Source organism: Pseudopodoces humilis, chromosome 10 (genome assembly GCF_049639895.1).
Source record: "Pseudopodoces humilis isolate 2021_Gansu_Grassland_sample_001 chromosome 10, ASM4963989v1, whole genome shotgun sequence".
Lineage (NCBI taxonomy): Eukaryota > Metazoa > Chordata > Aves > Passeriformes > Paridae > Pseudopodoces > Pseudopodoces humilis.
This window is the reverse complement of record NC_142209.1, coordinates 1703493-1718436: the sequence shown is the minus strand read 5'-3', so window position 1 is coordinate 1718436 and position 14944 is coordinate 1703493. Positions and strand designations below refer to the sequence as shown.

At 44.0% G+C, this 14944-nt stretch overlaps 1 protein-coding gene across 1 annotated transcript in view; it reads left to right on the top strand.

Moving 5' to 3' along the window:
• Positions 1-14944, top strand: part of NTMT2 (N-terminal Xaa-Pro-Lys N-methyltransferase 2) — a 29814-nt gene that overhangs the window by 5578 nt on the left and 9292 nt on the right. The window contains exon 2 of the mRNA XM_005528670.3: positions 7243-7628. Within this exon, the coding sequence (XP_005528727.3) occupies positions 7385-7628 (244 nt within the window). The 5' untranslated portion in view covers positions 7243-7384. The remainder of the gene's footprint in view (positions 1-7242; positions 7629-14944) is intronic.

Here is a 14944-nt window from a genome sequence, read left to right as displayed (position 1 = left end):
ACGTGCATCTGTGAAGGTACAGAGAAGCACATAGGTGTGTGACTGAGGGTTTTCTATAGAGCTGGAAACCACAGTTATCACTGATGTTCCTTGTGAGCAGAACAGGGTAATGCTACATTGCTGTAACCCATCCTCAGACTGCTGGCATTTTGCTGTGGGGACCCATGGCCTGTTCCTCACACCAGTGTGTTTTTTATAGACACAGAAAGAGTGAAATACATTTTTTTAAAAAGTGTTTTGTGCTACAAAACTCCAACATTGGCATTTGTTTAGATGTCCGAGTTTTATTTTGTACAGAACTCAATTTGCTACTGGATTTCAGATTTCAGAGTTAGCATATTAAAGTTGTCCTTAGCTCACCCAGCTGAGCATCTCTTATGTTTCATGAGATTCCCCTGGGACCCAGGGGCATATCAGTTGTCGTGGCAAGGCCTAGTGAGGTGAGTTAATTAGTAGCATTCCAACTTATCCTGGGCTTTATTGGCTACTAGTGAAGAATCCCAGAAGAAGGGAAGCACTGTAATTGTGCCAGATCCATCCTGTGTTTCCTACAGTTTTACTCTAGAATTTTTTTCATACATATTGTCTCAGTGCCAGTGCTTGTGGTCTCTGAAATTAAAAGCATTTCTCATAAAGGGGATTATGAGATTAAAAATATTGCTCTAAAAAAGCACATTGATCCTCACTGGGAGGATGACAGACATAAAAACATCAAATTACTGATATCACTAAATAAAACTAATTTAGAAGATAACAGCACATTTTTAAACAAATAGTGGGGATGTATTAGATTTACAAACTGCATGAACTTTCCTTCCCAGTGTGCTCATTCTTCATTTATCATTTTATAAGAAAACCCCTTAAACTAAAAGTTAGTCTCATACAAATGTCACTTGCTAGCTTTCTTGCTAATCCAGAGGAAATATTATCCTAGTGGTCCCTGAGGTCCAATGTCTAGGTGTTGGATACATGATAAACTTACTTGAAGCTTTCTCAGTGAGATATAGTCCTCTGGAGACAGCTGTGGATTTAATTTTTCAAGCTTTAGTACAACCTAACCTCTTAAAAATAAGATTTAAGTTTCCCTTGTCAGGTCACTTAAGAGTTTCTTCTTTTATTTTCCTTTTTTTTTTTATTTCCCTCCTCTGCTACTTGCCCAGACTGTTAATCCCCAGCCCCTGGAGAAAACATTTAACCATCTCAAACCTTTCATGTCTTGATCATTTTTTGGTTCCAAAGGGCAACACACATACATTTGACTTTTGAATTTTTCTAGTCTGAGAGTTTATCTAGAAAGTATCAATGCAAAGCAAACAATTTCCAGTCTTGATCATGACGGTTTCTACATTAACAGAGGTGGGTTTTGCAAATTTTGAGCCACTCCTCTGTGTAAGAGCAGTATTTCACACGAAGAGATGTGGTTTTAGTCTCTGCAATCCATCTTCCTGTGTGTTTATGCTGTCCAGGAGTTGAGTTTAATCTATTTTTCTTGCCCCTTGATATTTATCTCTTAGTGTTTCAGAAATGGTAAATTTAATGTTTCAAGGCATGCACAGAATTTAATTGGTGAGTTCCTGGTATTGAGAAACTCCACACAACTCAGAGGCAGGTTAAGGATGAAGGCTGATCAAGCCAGCAATGTCACAGACACTGAAATGTATCTGAAATGCAAGGGATGTAACACTCCTGATACTTCTACTGATCCACAAAAATTGCTGTTTACAGCTCCTGACCCCCCCTCACATCCCTGCTGTGTGCACAAACACACTCACAGGCTTCTGCCAGACTGCTCCTTCTCAGGAACTAAAGGTGCCAGAGGTCTTCCAAGGTCACTTGTCATACTTGTTCTCTACAGTCAACTTTTCTTTTTTTTTCCTTTCAGCTCATTTTGCTTTGACTTCCTGAGGAAATGAGTTTTATCTTGCCTTACCTATCCATGCCTTCATCAGGTTGCTTCTCCCTCCCCCTGAATAACCTCATGACACGTTGGCCAAGTGCAATCGCCACTGAAAGCTGTGCAAGGAGTCTGCAAGTTAATTAAGTTTCTAGAGGTTTGTGTGCTCTGGCTGCCAGGTAGATGAGGGAGAGACCTGTGTTGAGGACTGTGCTGAGGGAGAGTTAAGCAGAGTTCAGCTCTTTGGCAGCAGTGAGGGGTCAGTCCCTCTGTGCACACTCTCCAGACAGACAGACAGAACAGAGGAACTGCTGGCCAAGCTGTCCCAGAGCAGCTCCAGCCTGGCTGCAGCACAGGCAGTGTCCAGGGTGGATCTTTCCCAACAGATGGCAAGTGAGACGAGCTATGGAGCTTATTTCAGATGGAGGCAGAAAGACACACATCTAAAAGAAGCTCTCGTGTTGCTCTGTGGCTCACAGAACAATGTATTTTCCAGTTCAGTTCTAACAGTTTTGACTGAAACGATGTTCACCACCGCTGCTGTGAAATGTGCTGCTGTATCAGATCAGGGAGACCCAGTATGATGTTAGCCAACAGCAGGGAGGGATCCACAGAGCTGCAGGTCTGAAAGTCTGGATCTTTACTTCTCTGCCTCTGCAAAAAGAGATGCAGATTGAGAAGGTTAAATGGTCTCTCTCGCCCGTGGTCTGCAAACAGCACTTCTTTCTACAGCTCTGTTGTTACCCATTGCACTCTCTTCTCTCTCAGGGTGGAGTTTCTCTTTTGTCAGGATGCTCACACTCCACTCAAAGGCTGTCCCCTCCTGACATCACCACTTTCATGTCACAGCAGCAGCATCTGCCCTGGTTTTCCCACACTGGAGGGGCTTCATGCCTGGGCCTTCTAAGAGTTCAGGAAAATACCTGGTCTGGCTCTGTGCAGGAGCAGCACAGAAAGTGCTAAGAGCTCACCAAAGCACATTTCCTACCTAATGGATTTAGGCTGTTTCCTAAATCTGCTGCCAGTGGCTGTCAGACACAGGGTAACTGGGCAGTAGCTCTGTGGTCTGAGCAGATGGGTCAGTCTCATGCCTTAGGTAGGAAGGATCCAGCTGAGAGGAAGTGGAAAGGCATGTTTTCTCTGGCAGTGTTGTGTGCAGAAGGAGCTTTGATGGTGTGGGTTGCCATCTTTCTTTTGCTTTGGAATTGAAAATAAATCCTTGAGAGACTTTTCACCAAAGCATTTCTGGCTGTTGCATGCCAGAGCTGAAAGACATTAAGGCTAACTTATCTCCCACTTGCCCAGTTCTCCCTGAGGGGTTTCTGCATTGCTTTCTGTGCTGTTTCATGAGTGTGCAGGATCCTCTTTATCCCTGCTCACCAAACCACGATCCCCTCTGATCACTCCTGAAAACTTTCTTTTTATATGCAGTCTTCAATGGCCGAGGCAGGCAGTTTCCAGAGCCCCTTCCTCCTTGGTTAGAGCTGTGCCTGCATTCTTAAACAGAGCTATGGGGGCACAGGAGCTGTGCACACTCACATGCACAAGGCTACAGCAGGCTTGATCCTGCATTTTCCAAACTCCACAAGCCTCCCCACTCAGCCAGGAGGAGATTTTTGTTAGCTTTCACCTCAAGAAGGAGCTTTACCCTGCACTTGAGCCAACAGAGGGCAATAGACTCAAAATTCAATATTGAAATTAAATGCTTTTAAAAGATGGCTCTGAGCAGCCCAGCCCTTACTGTATCTGGCGTCACATATCACAGTGAAAGGCGGCATTCCACACTGGACCTAAAAACTTCTCAGGCTCCATCAATTAAACCACCACATCTGGGGTGGAAGAGACTCAGCAAGGAACTCTCACTAGGGTTCAATGAGAACCAGATGTTGTGGGCACAGCTGTCATGCTTCTTATCAAGAACAACAGAGCAGCCCCTGCTGCAGTTTCATCAGGAACCCTGCCCTTCCTTCCCTTCATCCTCAGCACTACTGAGCGTCCCTAACCAGAACCAAATAAAACCCTCACAGCCAAAGCGTTCAGGAGGCCTCCCCAAATATTGCTGTTTGTGTTAGCATACTGTTTGTGGATCTCCAACTCAGGGTCCTGCTGGGACTCTCACTGTGCTTGGGACATGATCTTCAAGCTGCCTCTCCTACTCAAGAGTGGCTTCACTCACTCCCTTTGTAATATAATTTAGTGTTGGCACCAGGGCTAGAAGGACTAGAGGGAAAGAAGTGTGTGTTCCCTCCATAAGGATAGAGCTCTGGCCAATTTCAGTTATGTTAATTTTAATATATTTATCCATAGGGCTCAGATGCCGTGTTTTGTTGCTTTAGATGAAATTCCAGATTGCTAAATTCCAATTGTATAAACGATAACAGATTGCTGCTGTGACTGCACCCATGAAAGCGCATGGGAATTGTGCAGGATATGCCCTGAAGGCTGTGAGTCATCCTGACCTACGAGCAGTGAACTCTGCTTTGGAAATGTGGTTCAAAGCAAGGGTTTCTCCTGAGACATCAGAAGTCCTGTCCTCCCAAGGTTGGGTCTTTACCCAAGGACTTGCTTTGCTTTGCATTTCCTTGCCACAGAGTGATTTTGCAAGACTGACTGGTCTGCTGGAGACATTATTCTTGTTTGCATTTGTAAATCATAGACTGAAACCAAATCTACCTGAATCTGATTACAAATAAACAAATAAAAAATTAGCAGGGAAATAGCCCTGCTAACAAACCAAAACATTTTCTTTGGCCCAACACAGAAATTTTTTTCTGTGTGAGAAAAGGGCAGTATTTCAGTTTCTCATCAACCCAAAGTACTTTTTTTTTTTTTGTCAATTCCACAGTCAAGTCAAAACTAAATTATTTCCACAGTAATAATTTTGAAAACTGCTAAATCTGATTGGACTCATGAGCAGCGTTCAGGATTGTGACTAAGAGTTCTGGACCTCTGCAAGTCAGACAATTTGTGCATCCACTGTCATATTTCTGTTTTCCATTCTGACAGGGGCGTTCACTGCTGCTCTGAATGAGCCACTGAAGCTGCAGCCAGAACAATCCAGGCAGCAGGCAGTTGTAAAGGTTACCAGCTGCTATCCAACCTTGCAGCTGCTCTTCACTGCCCTCAGGACTACACGTGTGCTCTCTGCCCGTGCCTCTTCTGTCAACATCATCCTGGACCTCTTAAAAACCTGTTGTCAAAGAGAAAACAAAAATTACTTGTTTTAACCACATCTATTCCTGATAGCATATGCCAAGCATGAGTGTGAGGGAGAGCAATGATTACAGAGGCCTTTCTAAGATAAAGAGATATCTTACAGCAGTCCTGATGGCTTGTCTGTATGGAAATTAGATTGCATACCAGGTGTTTTGTAAGCAGAACACAGTTATTTAAAGGCAACATTGACCCTTTGTGATCTCTGTGATACATGGAGCTTGTGCACATGTTTTTATTTTTCTCTTCTGTGCAGCTGATGTGTTTCAGAAGTAGCATGTACAGCTCAAATCATTCAGGGACAGGTGGTTACCTACTAATATAAAAGTAAGTCCAACTCCTCTTTAAATATCCTGATGCTGCAACAAGCCTTGGATCTTGCAGCAACTCATCATAAGCCATCTGAAATCTTATTTTAAATGGGTTGCTTAGGCAGAGATGAGCTGCAGGTGTTTTAACAAGCTGCTCTAACTGATCCCTCATTTTAATTTCTGCTAAACCTCTTGTTGCAGAGCTGCCTGATCTCACAGGAAGGAAGAGGAAGTCACACAGAGCAACTATTTGCTTACCCACATAAATAAAAACACAGTCTTATTTTAGACCAAAAGCTGTTCAAGCCAATGACTTGAACAGGCATTATGGATGTAGACTGTTATTTTAATTTAGTTTACCCCACTTTATCCAGAGCTCTGGATTCTCCAGGGTCCCTACCACCAAGAAAAAGGCTGGGTAGCTGGCTTCAACTTCAGAAAGAGTCAAATGGCCATTTGGGAAAAGAAACTAAGGTTGAGGTGAGGGTTTGCTCACATTTCACCAGTCACACCAGAGGTAGCATGGGTGTCATCATGCCCATACTCAAACCCCACGCTTCTTGTTAATGCAGGTGTGGGATGTGTAATAGTGCTTGAATTGTTCACAGCTTCTGGGTTGACTGATACTACTCCTGTTCAGAAGGAAACAGCATGAACCACTTTGTGAGTTGTTCTTATCAGAAAATATCAATATGCTGCTGTTGACAAATAGAAAATGAAGCATCCACTTTGTGAAAAAAAAATCCAAAAAAACCCAACCAACCAAAAAACCAATAAAAAACCCACAAAACCAACCAACCCCCCCCCCCAAAAAAAATTAATTAAAAAACACAACAAAAAACCCCAAAACAAACCCAACCCTGCTATTTATGTGCTCACTATCACGCAGTTCTGGGCACAAATCTGTTTGATCTAAGCTTTGCCAGCAGTAGGAAATGCTCAGAAAGTGCTTTAAAAGGCTCAGTGCTCTTGAGATTCACTCATTTAGCTGCACTAGGACCAGAGGACCAAGGGTGTGCCCACAGCAATTTATAGATTACAGAGCTGCAACAGGGATTTGATCACATAAAATAATAGAAGTAGTGTTTATACAGCCTACTGGAGATCTTCACTTTTTTTGTGTAGGGCAGGACTAATGTGAGTCAAACCCACCACTAATTTATCCAGAAGAGTTATAACCAACATTCACCCTAAAAAACTAACCCTGTTTTTTTTTTTTTCTTCTGACATTTGTATTGTATTGAGACCTGTACCATGGAAAATAAATGTGGGTTTCACTGTGCCTAACAATTCTTACCAAATTCAATTATTTTATTTGGTGAAGGCTGGGTCACCTTTGTGCTGTTCTTGAAAATGTGGTCAGATATTTGTCAGGAGGTTGCAGTGCTGCTGGGGATGTAGCAGCATTCCCATTGGTATTGGGAATATCCAATTTCCTGGCTGTGTTTATCCTGACTGATACTGCAGACACCTGGAACAAGCAACTTGAAAAAGGGAAACCTTTGCTTGCTACAATCACAGTTAATTAGGACTCACAGTTTGTGTGGAGGCACATCCATGTTCTTTTTTCTGGCCTTCCTCTTGAGTGGCCTAAGCTGAAGAATTTATAGTGAGGGAGAGACACAGAAACAAAATCACCCTGCAAGATGTAAGAGGGAGATTCTGGATAATATCTGAGTTCCTTTGAAGTGAAAGCTGAACAGATTAGGAAAAGCACAATTGAATTAAAGCCACACCTTTTAGGAGCAGATATACTTTTACCCTAGCTAAGCCATTTCCTGGTGGATTTTTATTTATTTTATTTATTTTTTTTTCCCAATCCAGCACCTGCTTGTTTCAGAGGGCGACACTCCAGGGATAACTGTGAGCCAGTGCCAAGAGCCAGCATTTCTCACTCCCCTCTCGCCCGCCTCCACCCCCTGCCACACACCCCGATATAGAATGACAGCACATTGCCACAATTTAAATGACACTGCCTCTACCCCCTCGGAAGGACAGGTCCTCCAGAGAACACCAGCCACAGCAGCTGTCCACTCTCCCAAATAAAATCTTCATCATGGCCTATAAAGCAGCACATTTGGCCTTTAAGTCGCGCTGGCACAAGACGGACGAAGAACTCTGTCGGCACAGCATGTCCTTTGTCTTGCACAAGGCAATCCAAAACGACTTCTTCAAGTGTTACCTTTATCTGCTGGAAAAGCTTCCCCTGGGTGAGTAGCCATGGGCAGGAGTGTCCGTGTGTGCTCTGGAAAGATGGATCGTGTCAGATGGCGGAGGGCAAACACATTGCTGACAGTGAGGAGGAGTAGTTTGGAGAAACTCAGCTCAAGCAGTGCTCACTAAAGAGTTTGGAGCTGTGTCTCCCAACTCCCTCTAATCCAGTAGCCTGTTGTTTCATCTAAATACTCCACAGATTCCTAGAGGAGGGCAAGGGAAATACTTGCAAGAGTGAATGAGAGGTTTGGTTTCTGGCATCATTTGAGTAAAACTTGCTTTGACCCATTTGGAGCTTGGAAGGACAAGCAAAACTAGCAGAGCTGGCAGGTGGTTCTTTCTTTTACCTGATACCTGTTTTGTTGTTATTCTGGGTGTTTTAGCTCTGGTGTTTGTATTGTTTTGGACAAGTGCTTGCAAGTGCTTGAAAGGTAGTGATTTACATTTTTTTTCAAGAGTTTTTTTGTTACACAGATCTCTGCAGCAGATTGGCTAACTTTCTGTTTGCTCTCTGGGAGGAAAATGCTTCCAAAAAATAATTTCTAGACAAATTTCAATCATAGCCTCTGGTACAGAATGCCAAGAGGGTTTGGTGGGTTTTTTGGGTGGGTTTTTTTTTTAGGATGTAGAAAATGAATGTTCATTTCTTATGAAAATTTGACCCTGAATAAGAAACAAAGTTTTCCTGTGAGAATAAAGCTAAAAAGTAGATTTGACTTGAGTCTGTATCACATTAGCATGTTCTAAGCAGAATTATTCAGCCTACACTTCATGTTTTCACACATGTCACAACTGTAGGGATTTTAAGATGAGAAGGATGAGCCTGTGCAATCTGTTTAAGTGAATTATTGGGGTTTCCTTTCTAATTGAATGATCCATTTAGGCAAAAGGAATATCTTACCTGTTTGTGGGAACTGTACAGATGCCAGTGGTAACTCTGCTCAAGAGGGTAGAATTCATTAATCCTGCAAAGAGAAAAAAACATTTCCATGTTATCATAGTATATTTTAATGTGGCTTTTTAAATGCAGCAATATCTGCAGCTATTTAAAATGAAACATGAAAGATAAATACTCCTGTCCCTAGTGGTAGGTGGCTGTGAACAATGGAAAGACAGGAAAGATGGAACAGAAGGGAAAACATTTACAGGTTGATGGAATCTCATGAAGTCAATGAAAATGTTACTCTTTCATGTGTTTTGAAAATAAACGGCTTATTAGAAACAGAGCAGGATTTCCTACAGTGTTAACTGTTAGTGTGAGTACCACTACATCATTTTGAGCATCTAACTTAGAACTGAGTGTAAAAATTCCAGCATCGTGCTTGTAACTTCTCTGGGTCACAGTATGTACTTATGAACACAGAAATACCTTGGTTTAAGTGTTTCAAATGGCTGAGAACCCATCAGTCACCATTCAGCTGTTTCCAGGCCTAATTTCTTCAGTCATAAAACTATACTTATTTCTTGTCTGAATTTAATTTGAATTTCCATTCCTGGTCAACAGGCTGTGTAAAATGTTCCCTTCAGACCAAAGGTCCCCTCTGCCAGGCTTTTTATGACCTGACTCATTAAAATTTAACTAATGATCTTACAAGCCTACTGCCAGCTTATCCAAATTACTTTGACTCCATGGAAGATGGACCATGAGCCCAGCCTTCACATGAATATGCAGCATGTCTCTTACTCCATGGTTATTGTCATGAAGTGAAAGTGGGCATGAGGACAGGTGGAGTGGTTCATGTGCTGTGGATACACATCCAGGGAACTTCACATCCTGCTATGATGTCAGGGTCTGGATAGGGGGTCAGTCAGGCAGGTGAAAATGTTCAGGTGATTGGCTCAGAGAGTTGTGGTCAAATCTTGAACTCAGTGGAATTCTGTGAGGGTCTGTCCTGGGACCTGTCCTGTTAAGAACCATGGAATGGTTTGGTCAAGAAGGAACCTTAAAGTTCATCTGGTTTCAACCCCCCTGCCATCTTTATCAGTAACCTGGAGGAGCTGAAGGACTCTTTTATCATCACATCCAGAGATTGCAGCCAACTGCCAGGACTTGCTCACGAGCTCTTAAGTCAGGACTGCCATCCAGAGGCACCTAACAAGCTGGAGGAAACAGACAGTAGCAACCTAGTGCCATTCAAATCCACTGAAATTCCAGCCCAAATGCCAAGTCGTGTACCTGGATAGGAGAAACCCTGGGCAGCAACCCCCCAGACTGGTCAGTGTCTGGCCAAGGAGTGCCCTCCTGCTGGGATTTGGATCAGCAGCAGCTGAATGTCCTGGAAGCAAAGGCAGCCAGCAGAATCCCAGGATGAATTAACAAAAGCATGGCTAGTTGATTGAAGGGAGTGATGATCCCCTTTTCTGCAGCAGATATCAGACCTTGTGTCTTGAACACAAGAAATGCAGGAAATTACTTAGAATGAGTCAGAAGAACCTCAGTGTGGTGAGGGAACTGGAGCACATGCCCTGTGAAGACAGACAAAGGGGATGGGGCATGTTCAGCCAGAGCTGAACATATATCATCCTGCTCATACCTACAGGAAGGTCATGAATAAGATGGAGCTAAGATCTGCATGGTTGTGTGCAGCATGAGGACATAAATCAAAAGTAGTCCAGACTGGCTATAAGGAAAAAAATCTTTTTATGTGAGGACAGTCAGGCATTGGAATAGGTTGCTCAGGGAAGTTGTACAGCTCTCCATCACTGGAGGTTTTCTAAACCTAGCTGTCTAAATCCTGATGAACCTCATCTGACATCATGTCTGTCCCTGCTTTGAGCAGCTGTTTAGACCAGGGACTTCCTTAGGTCTCTTTCCACTTGGACTATCCTGTGATCCAGTGCTCTCTGTGATGGAGAGGACAGAATGTGGCAGGCCTGAATATCTCTGAATAATGACAGCTTCCAGCTCAGTTCATAGTGGACCTGAGCAGAAATGAGCTGAACTTATCAGACTTCAAGACTAGAGGCAGATTTCTCTGTGTAAACAGTGTCAAAGCACTAGAGCAACACTGTGACCTAGCAGAGAAGTTAAGCATGTGCTTAACCCTACTTAGGAGTAACAATACTGAAACCAAGCCTCACACTGAATCCTGCAGTGCTGCCCAGGGCCAGCAAGGTCCACAGCTTCCTTCAAACTCTGCTAACTCCACTCCTCCCACTCCATTGCTGGGTTCAGTGGTGGAGCTCTCCTAGGCGTGTTTACTTAGGAGCTGAGTGTATCTGGTATCACAGCCTGTTAAGAGAAACATGTCACTTTTACAGACCAGGCTAACATTTATAAATAAAAGACATGAGTAACTTCAGGCCCTGATCCAACAATGTACTTAAATGTGTGTGAGAGCACTTAAGCCCAGTGGACTTTATTGGAGCTACTCAGATGCTGGAAATTATGCTTGTGTTTACACGGGCCGTGGGACTTGGTGCCAGTGGGCTGAGATCTGCAGGGGAAAACTGAGAAGATCCATCCCTGAAGACAAATATTCCTGAGTGTGAGGCACGTGGCTGTAAGTAAAATCTGCTTTGGGAGTGGGATGATGTTCATCCTCTATAAAACAGAATTTACATGGTGCTCAGACCACAGTAGAGAGGTAGATTCTAGCATGCACACAGATAACTATTTTTCAGCTGATGCACAAAGCAGATGTTGCATTTAAAAGGGAGCACTCAGCCAAACTGGAATTAGTTCAGTATCTTGCAGAAAGCAATTGGAGCCACAAAATAATGTTCACAAATAAAAACTTCAAAAAAATTACTTGCAGCATTTACTTCTGCCAGGGAAATTTAGTTGAGGAAACCCTGAAATCAAGAACTGTAAGTCAGAGTACTGCAGGTTGGGATTGCACTGGGTCTTACATATTAAGTGGTCCCTTTCTTTAGAGATTTAGACCAGAAAACAACGTCTTTAACTGATCCACAAGAAAATATGAGAGATAATGTTTTGAACTTTTCAGGGAAAAAGGCTCAGGTGGATAGTGTCTGTCTAGTCCACCTTGGTTGGCATTCAGCTGTAGATCACCACTCTGCATCCAGAGTGTGCTTGCAGTGACTGAAAATTATTGATGTCTCATGACTGGAGTGACCTTTAGGGAGGCAGTTCGTGCCCTCAGCCTTCTTGAGCAGTGGGTTTGCTTCAACCATCTCCTCCTGGGGAATTGCCAGCAGATTCAGCTGAGGGACAAGTGTACCATGAAAAAGTTTCCTCTTTACTGGAAACACATTTCTGACTTTAAATCTTACAAGTTACCTGCCTTAACACTGAAAACCTCATATGTTAGACAGCTGCCTACCCTGTGATGTCTGAGGAAGTTGCAGCCTGCCTCGTTCTATCCTGCTCATGCCCTACTTTACAAAATTCATTGAAGGCAAGCTGTGTGCTCATAGCAGGCCTCACAACTATTTCATTTCCTGATGCATGAGGCAGTCCCACACGGGTCATGGAAAGGGAGATGCCTCTGGCTAGGCAGGTCCTGTTGTTGAGGGGGAGGCACTGTCCCCAAGTACATGTGGTGCTTCTCTTTTGGGGTAGATTCCTGCAAGCTGGCAAACCTCCTCCTCCCTGCGGTGCTGCTGCTGGAGCCTTCGTGCCAGGCACAGCTGCGAGGCAGATCAGAGGTGAGGTTGATTGGCTGTGTCTGGAAAACTGGGCTGTGCATTGGGAGAGTTGGCAGTGCTGCAAATTCCTGAGAGGGAGGAGCAACAGTGAGGGAGCAAGAGGTGGGAATCACCTCTATACATCTCACACTGCACAAGTGAGGCTGTGGGTCCGCAGGAGAAAACTCTGGTGCTTCTCTTTGCATTGGCCCATGTCCTTGCATGCCCCGGGGTGGGAGACATGCATAAAAACATCTTTGCGTGACTTAATGCATAGAGAAGCCCCTGTGGATGCTCACCCAGAGCTGATTTCGGATGCCAGCACGTAAAGCAGGGCTCTGGGGCCCCAGATGGCCCAGGAGAAGCTGCAGTCAGCTGGTGTGTGCTTGCAAATCCTGACAGGAATTCTGCAAGCCTGATATTGGTTCTGAGTGAGAAACGTGAGAGCACACACTCCAGATCTGATATCCTCAGCACCATATCGTCCCCATGTGTTGCCGCAGGTCAGGCTCGTGTTTTGAGTAGAAGGACTCTGAATATTTGTTGTTCGTGCTCTCCTGGTGCGCAGACAGCCTGTAAATGCCTTTCCTTTCAATCTAGCAAAGTGGAATAAATCACTGTCCCTTGACAGGTCCATGAAACAACCCCTGGAATCATCACTGGGTTCTTCTATGGAAGATCTCACAAAGCCAACATACAGGGATTCAGTTCTGTACAGCAGAGAGGCTGACCTCTGAAACAGAGCAAAAGGAGACACAGAGAAGGCAAGATGGTGCCATTTCTGGCTAAGGACAGAGATCCCTTACTGGAAAAATCCCAGCTACTGATGGAGTCTTTTTCCCAGGCTCTGAGAGCCACCCTGGCCAAGTTGTGCTGGGGATTGGCTGCTGCCCCCTTCATATTAATTTCTTCAGCCAAACGGTTTCTTCTGAGTATGTGAATATAATCAGTGGAGTGTGTAAAACTCCCAGGTTTGACCCTTGCTGGGCTCAGTGCTTCTTGTGGTATAAATTTCTCAGGCATAACATAAATGTGTAATGGATTAAAGCTTTAATAGTATCCGTTCAGCAGTTGACTTAAGCAGGTGATGACAAGAGGGGCTGGTAATGCTGCTTTTGTTGGATGAGGGATATGCTGGGCATGCTGCTTATATGTAACCCTATAGCACTATTCTGTTCCGAGTGGTCCTTGGTGGTAATTATTCCCTATCCTACTTCCTTTGTCCCCCCCTCATTTGCCTCCAAAATGTCACTCTCCTGCTGAGGATGGGCAGGCATGCACTTATCATTCCCTGCTGAGCTTGCTTGCCCTCAATTAAATACATTCCAGGCTTATATTCAGGGCCTCTGGCCTTACTCTCCTGCTCTGTGTGGAGGGCATAATTCCTGTTCCCTGGCCTGCAAGGGCCTATTCAGCCCCTTCCCAGCAGCAGCTGGCAGTGCTCCCATGGAAGCTTGAAGATGCAGGGACAAAGAACTGCTCCCTGGTCCTTCTGTGCAGCTGGCAGGGAGCTCTCCCTCTCTCTCCTCTCATGGACTCAGAAGGTGTTCACTGCTGGATCATTTCCAGTTCCCTGAGAGTGCTGGGAAGCTGCAGCAAAGCTGGGCTCACACTGCAAGGTGGTGCTTGCAAAGCCTTGTTCCCAGTGTGACTTTGTCCCTCCTCGTTGCTTGGCTTTCACTGTCAGGCCTGGAGTTGTGTTTTTGGTGGAGGGTCTGTCACACACACAGGAGAACGCCTGGGAAGTGGTGTGCACACATGAGACGGTCAGAGGTGATGATTTCCAAGCAAAATTTATAGCCTGTCTCAATATTTCAGGGTTTTAAACTTTTTTATACGGTGTTCTGATACAGGTTAACTTGATTGGTATAAGGAACAGCACCTCTCTCATCCCATTGGTGGGATAAGAGAAAAAACACTCAGAACATCTGTGTAACATTGTTTTGAGAACTGAAATCTTATTTACACAACAGTCTTCGAGAGAGAAAATTTTCCTAAAAGCCTTTCCCTTGGGAAACAGATCAGCTACTGAGAGCCTGAAACTCTCTTTGGTTCAGAAAATCATGTCCACATTTTTGGTGGAGGGTCTGTCACACACACAGGAGAATGCCTGGACAGTTGTGTGCACACATGAGGTCAGAGGTGATGATTTCCAAGCAAAATTTATAGCCTGACTCAATCCAAACTTTTGAGCTTTGAATCCATACTTTTGATATGCTGATGTACATCGAGTACAGAAGAACCCAGGATGGAGAGTATAGACCTCAGTTTTTAAAGAACAGGGCAAAACAGCCCTTTAATCAGCAAAACTAAAACTCACAAGTTTAAGTAATAAAACAACTTAAAAATACTGATTGCTGTATGTTACCAGCCATGTTGCCAAGTAATGAAAAGAAACATCCAAGCCTCTGACAAACAAGAACCTTTTAGTCTATCACCCACTGATTACCTTGCTCCTTGACCTGGGACAGATGAAAATTTAGGACTGTCTCTTCTAAATTGTGTCCTCCCTGTGTACTCATTTCAGCCTGAGACTACCATCTGCTCCTTGGTTCAGCTTACTGAACCATACAGTATCACTAAAAATAAACCAGAGCAAGTGCCTCATTCATCCACTCTCTTCCTGGTGCACTCTCTGTGCAGCTGTCAATAGCTGGAAATCTGCACAACAGTTAAGTCACTGATAGCAGCAGTGGTGACCCTGCATAGTAGTAAATGCTGC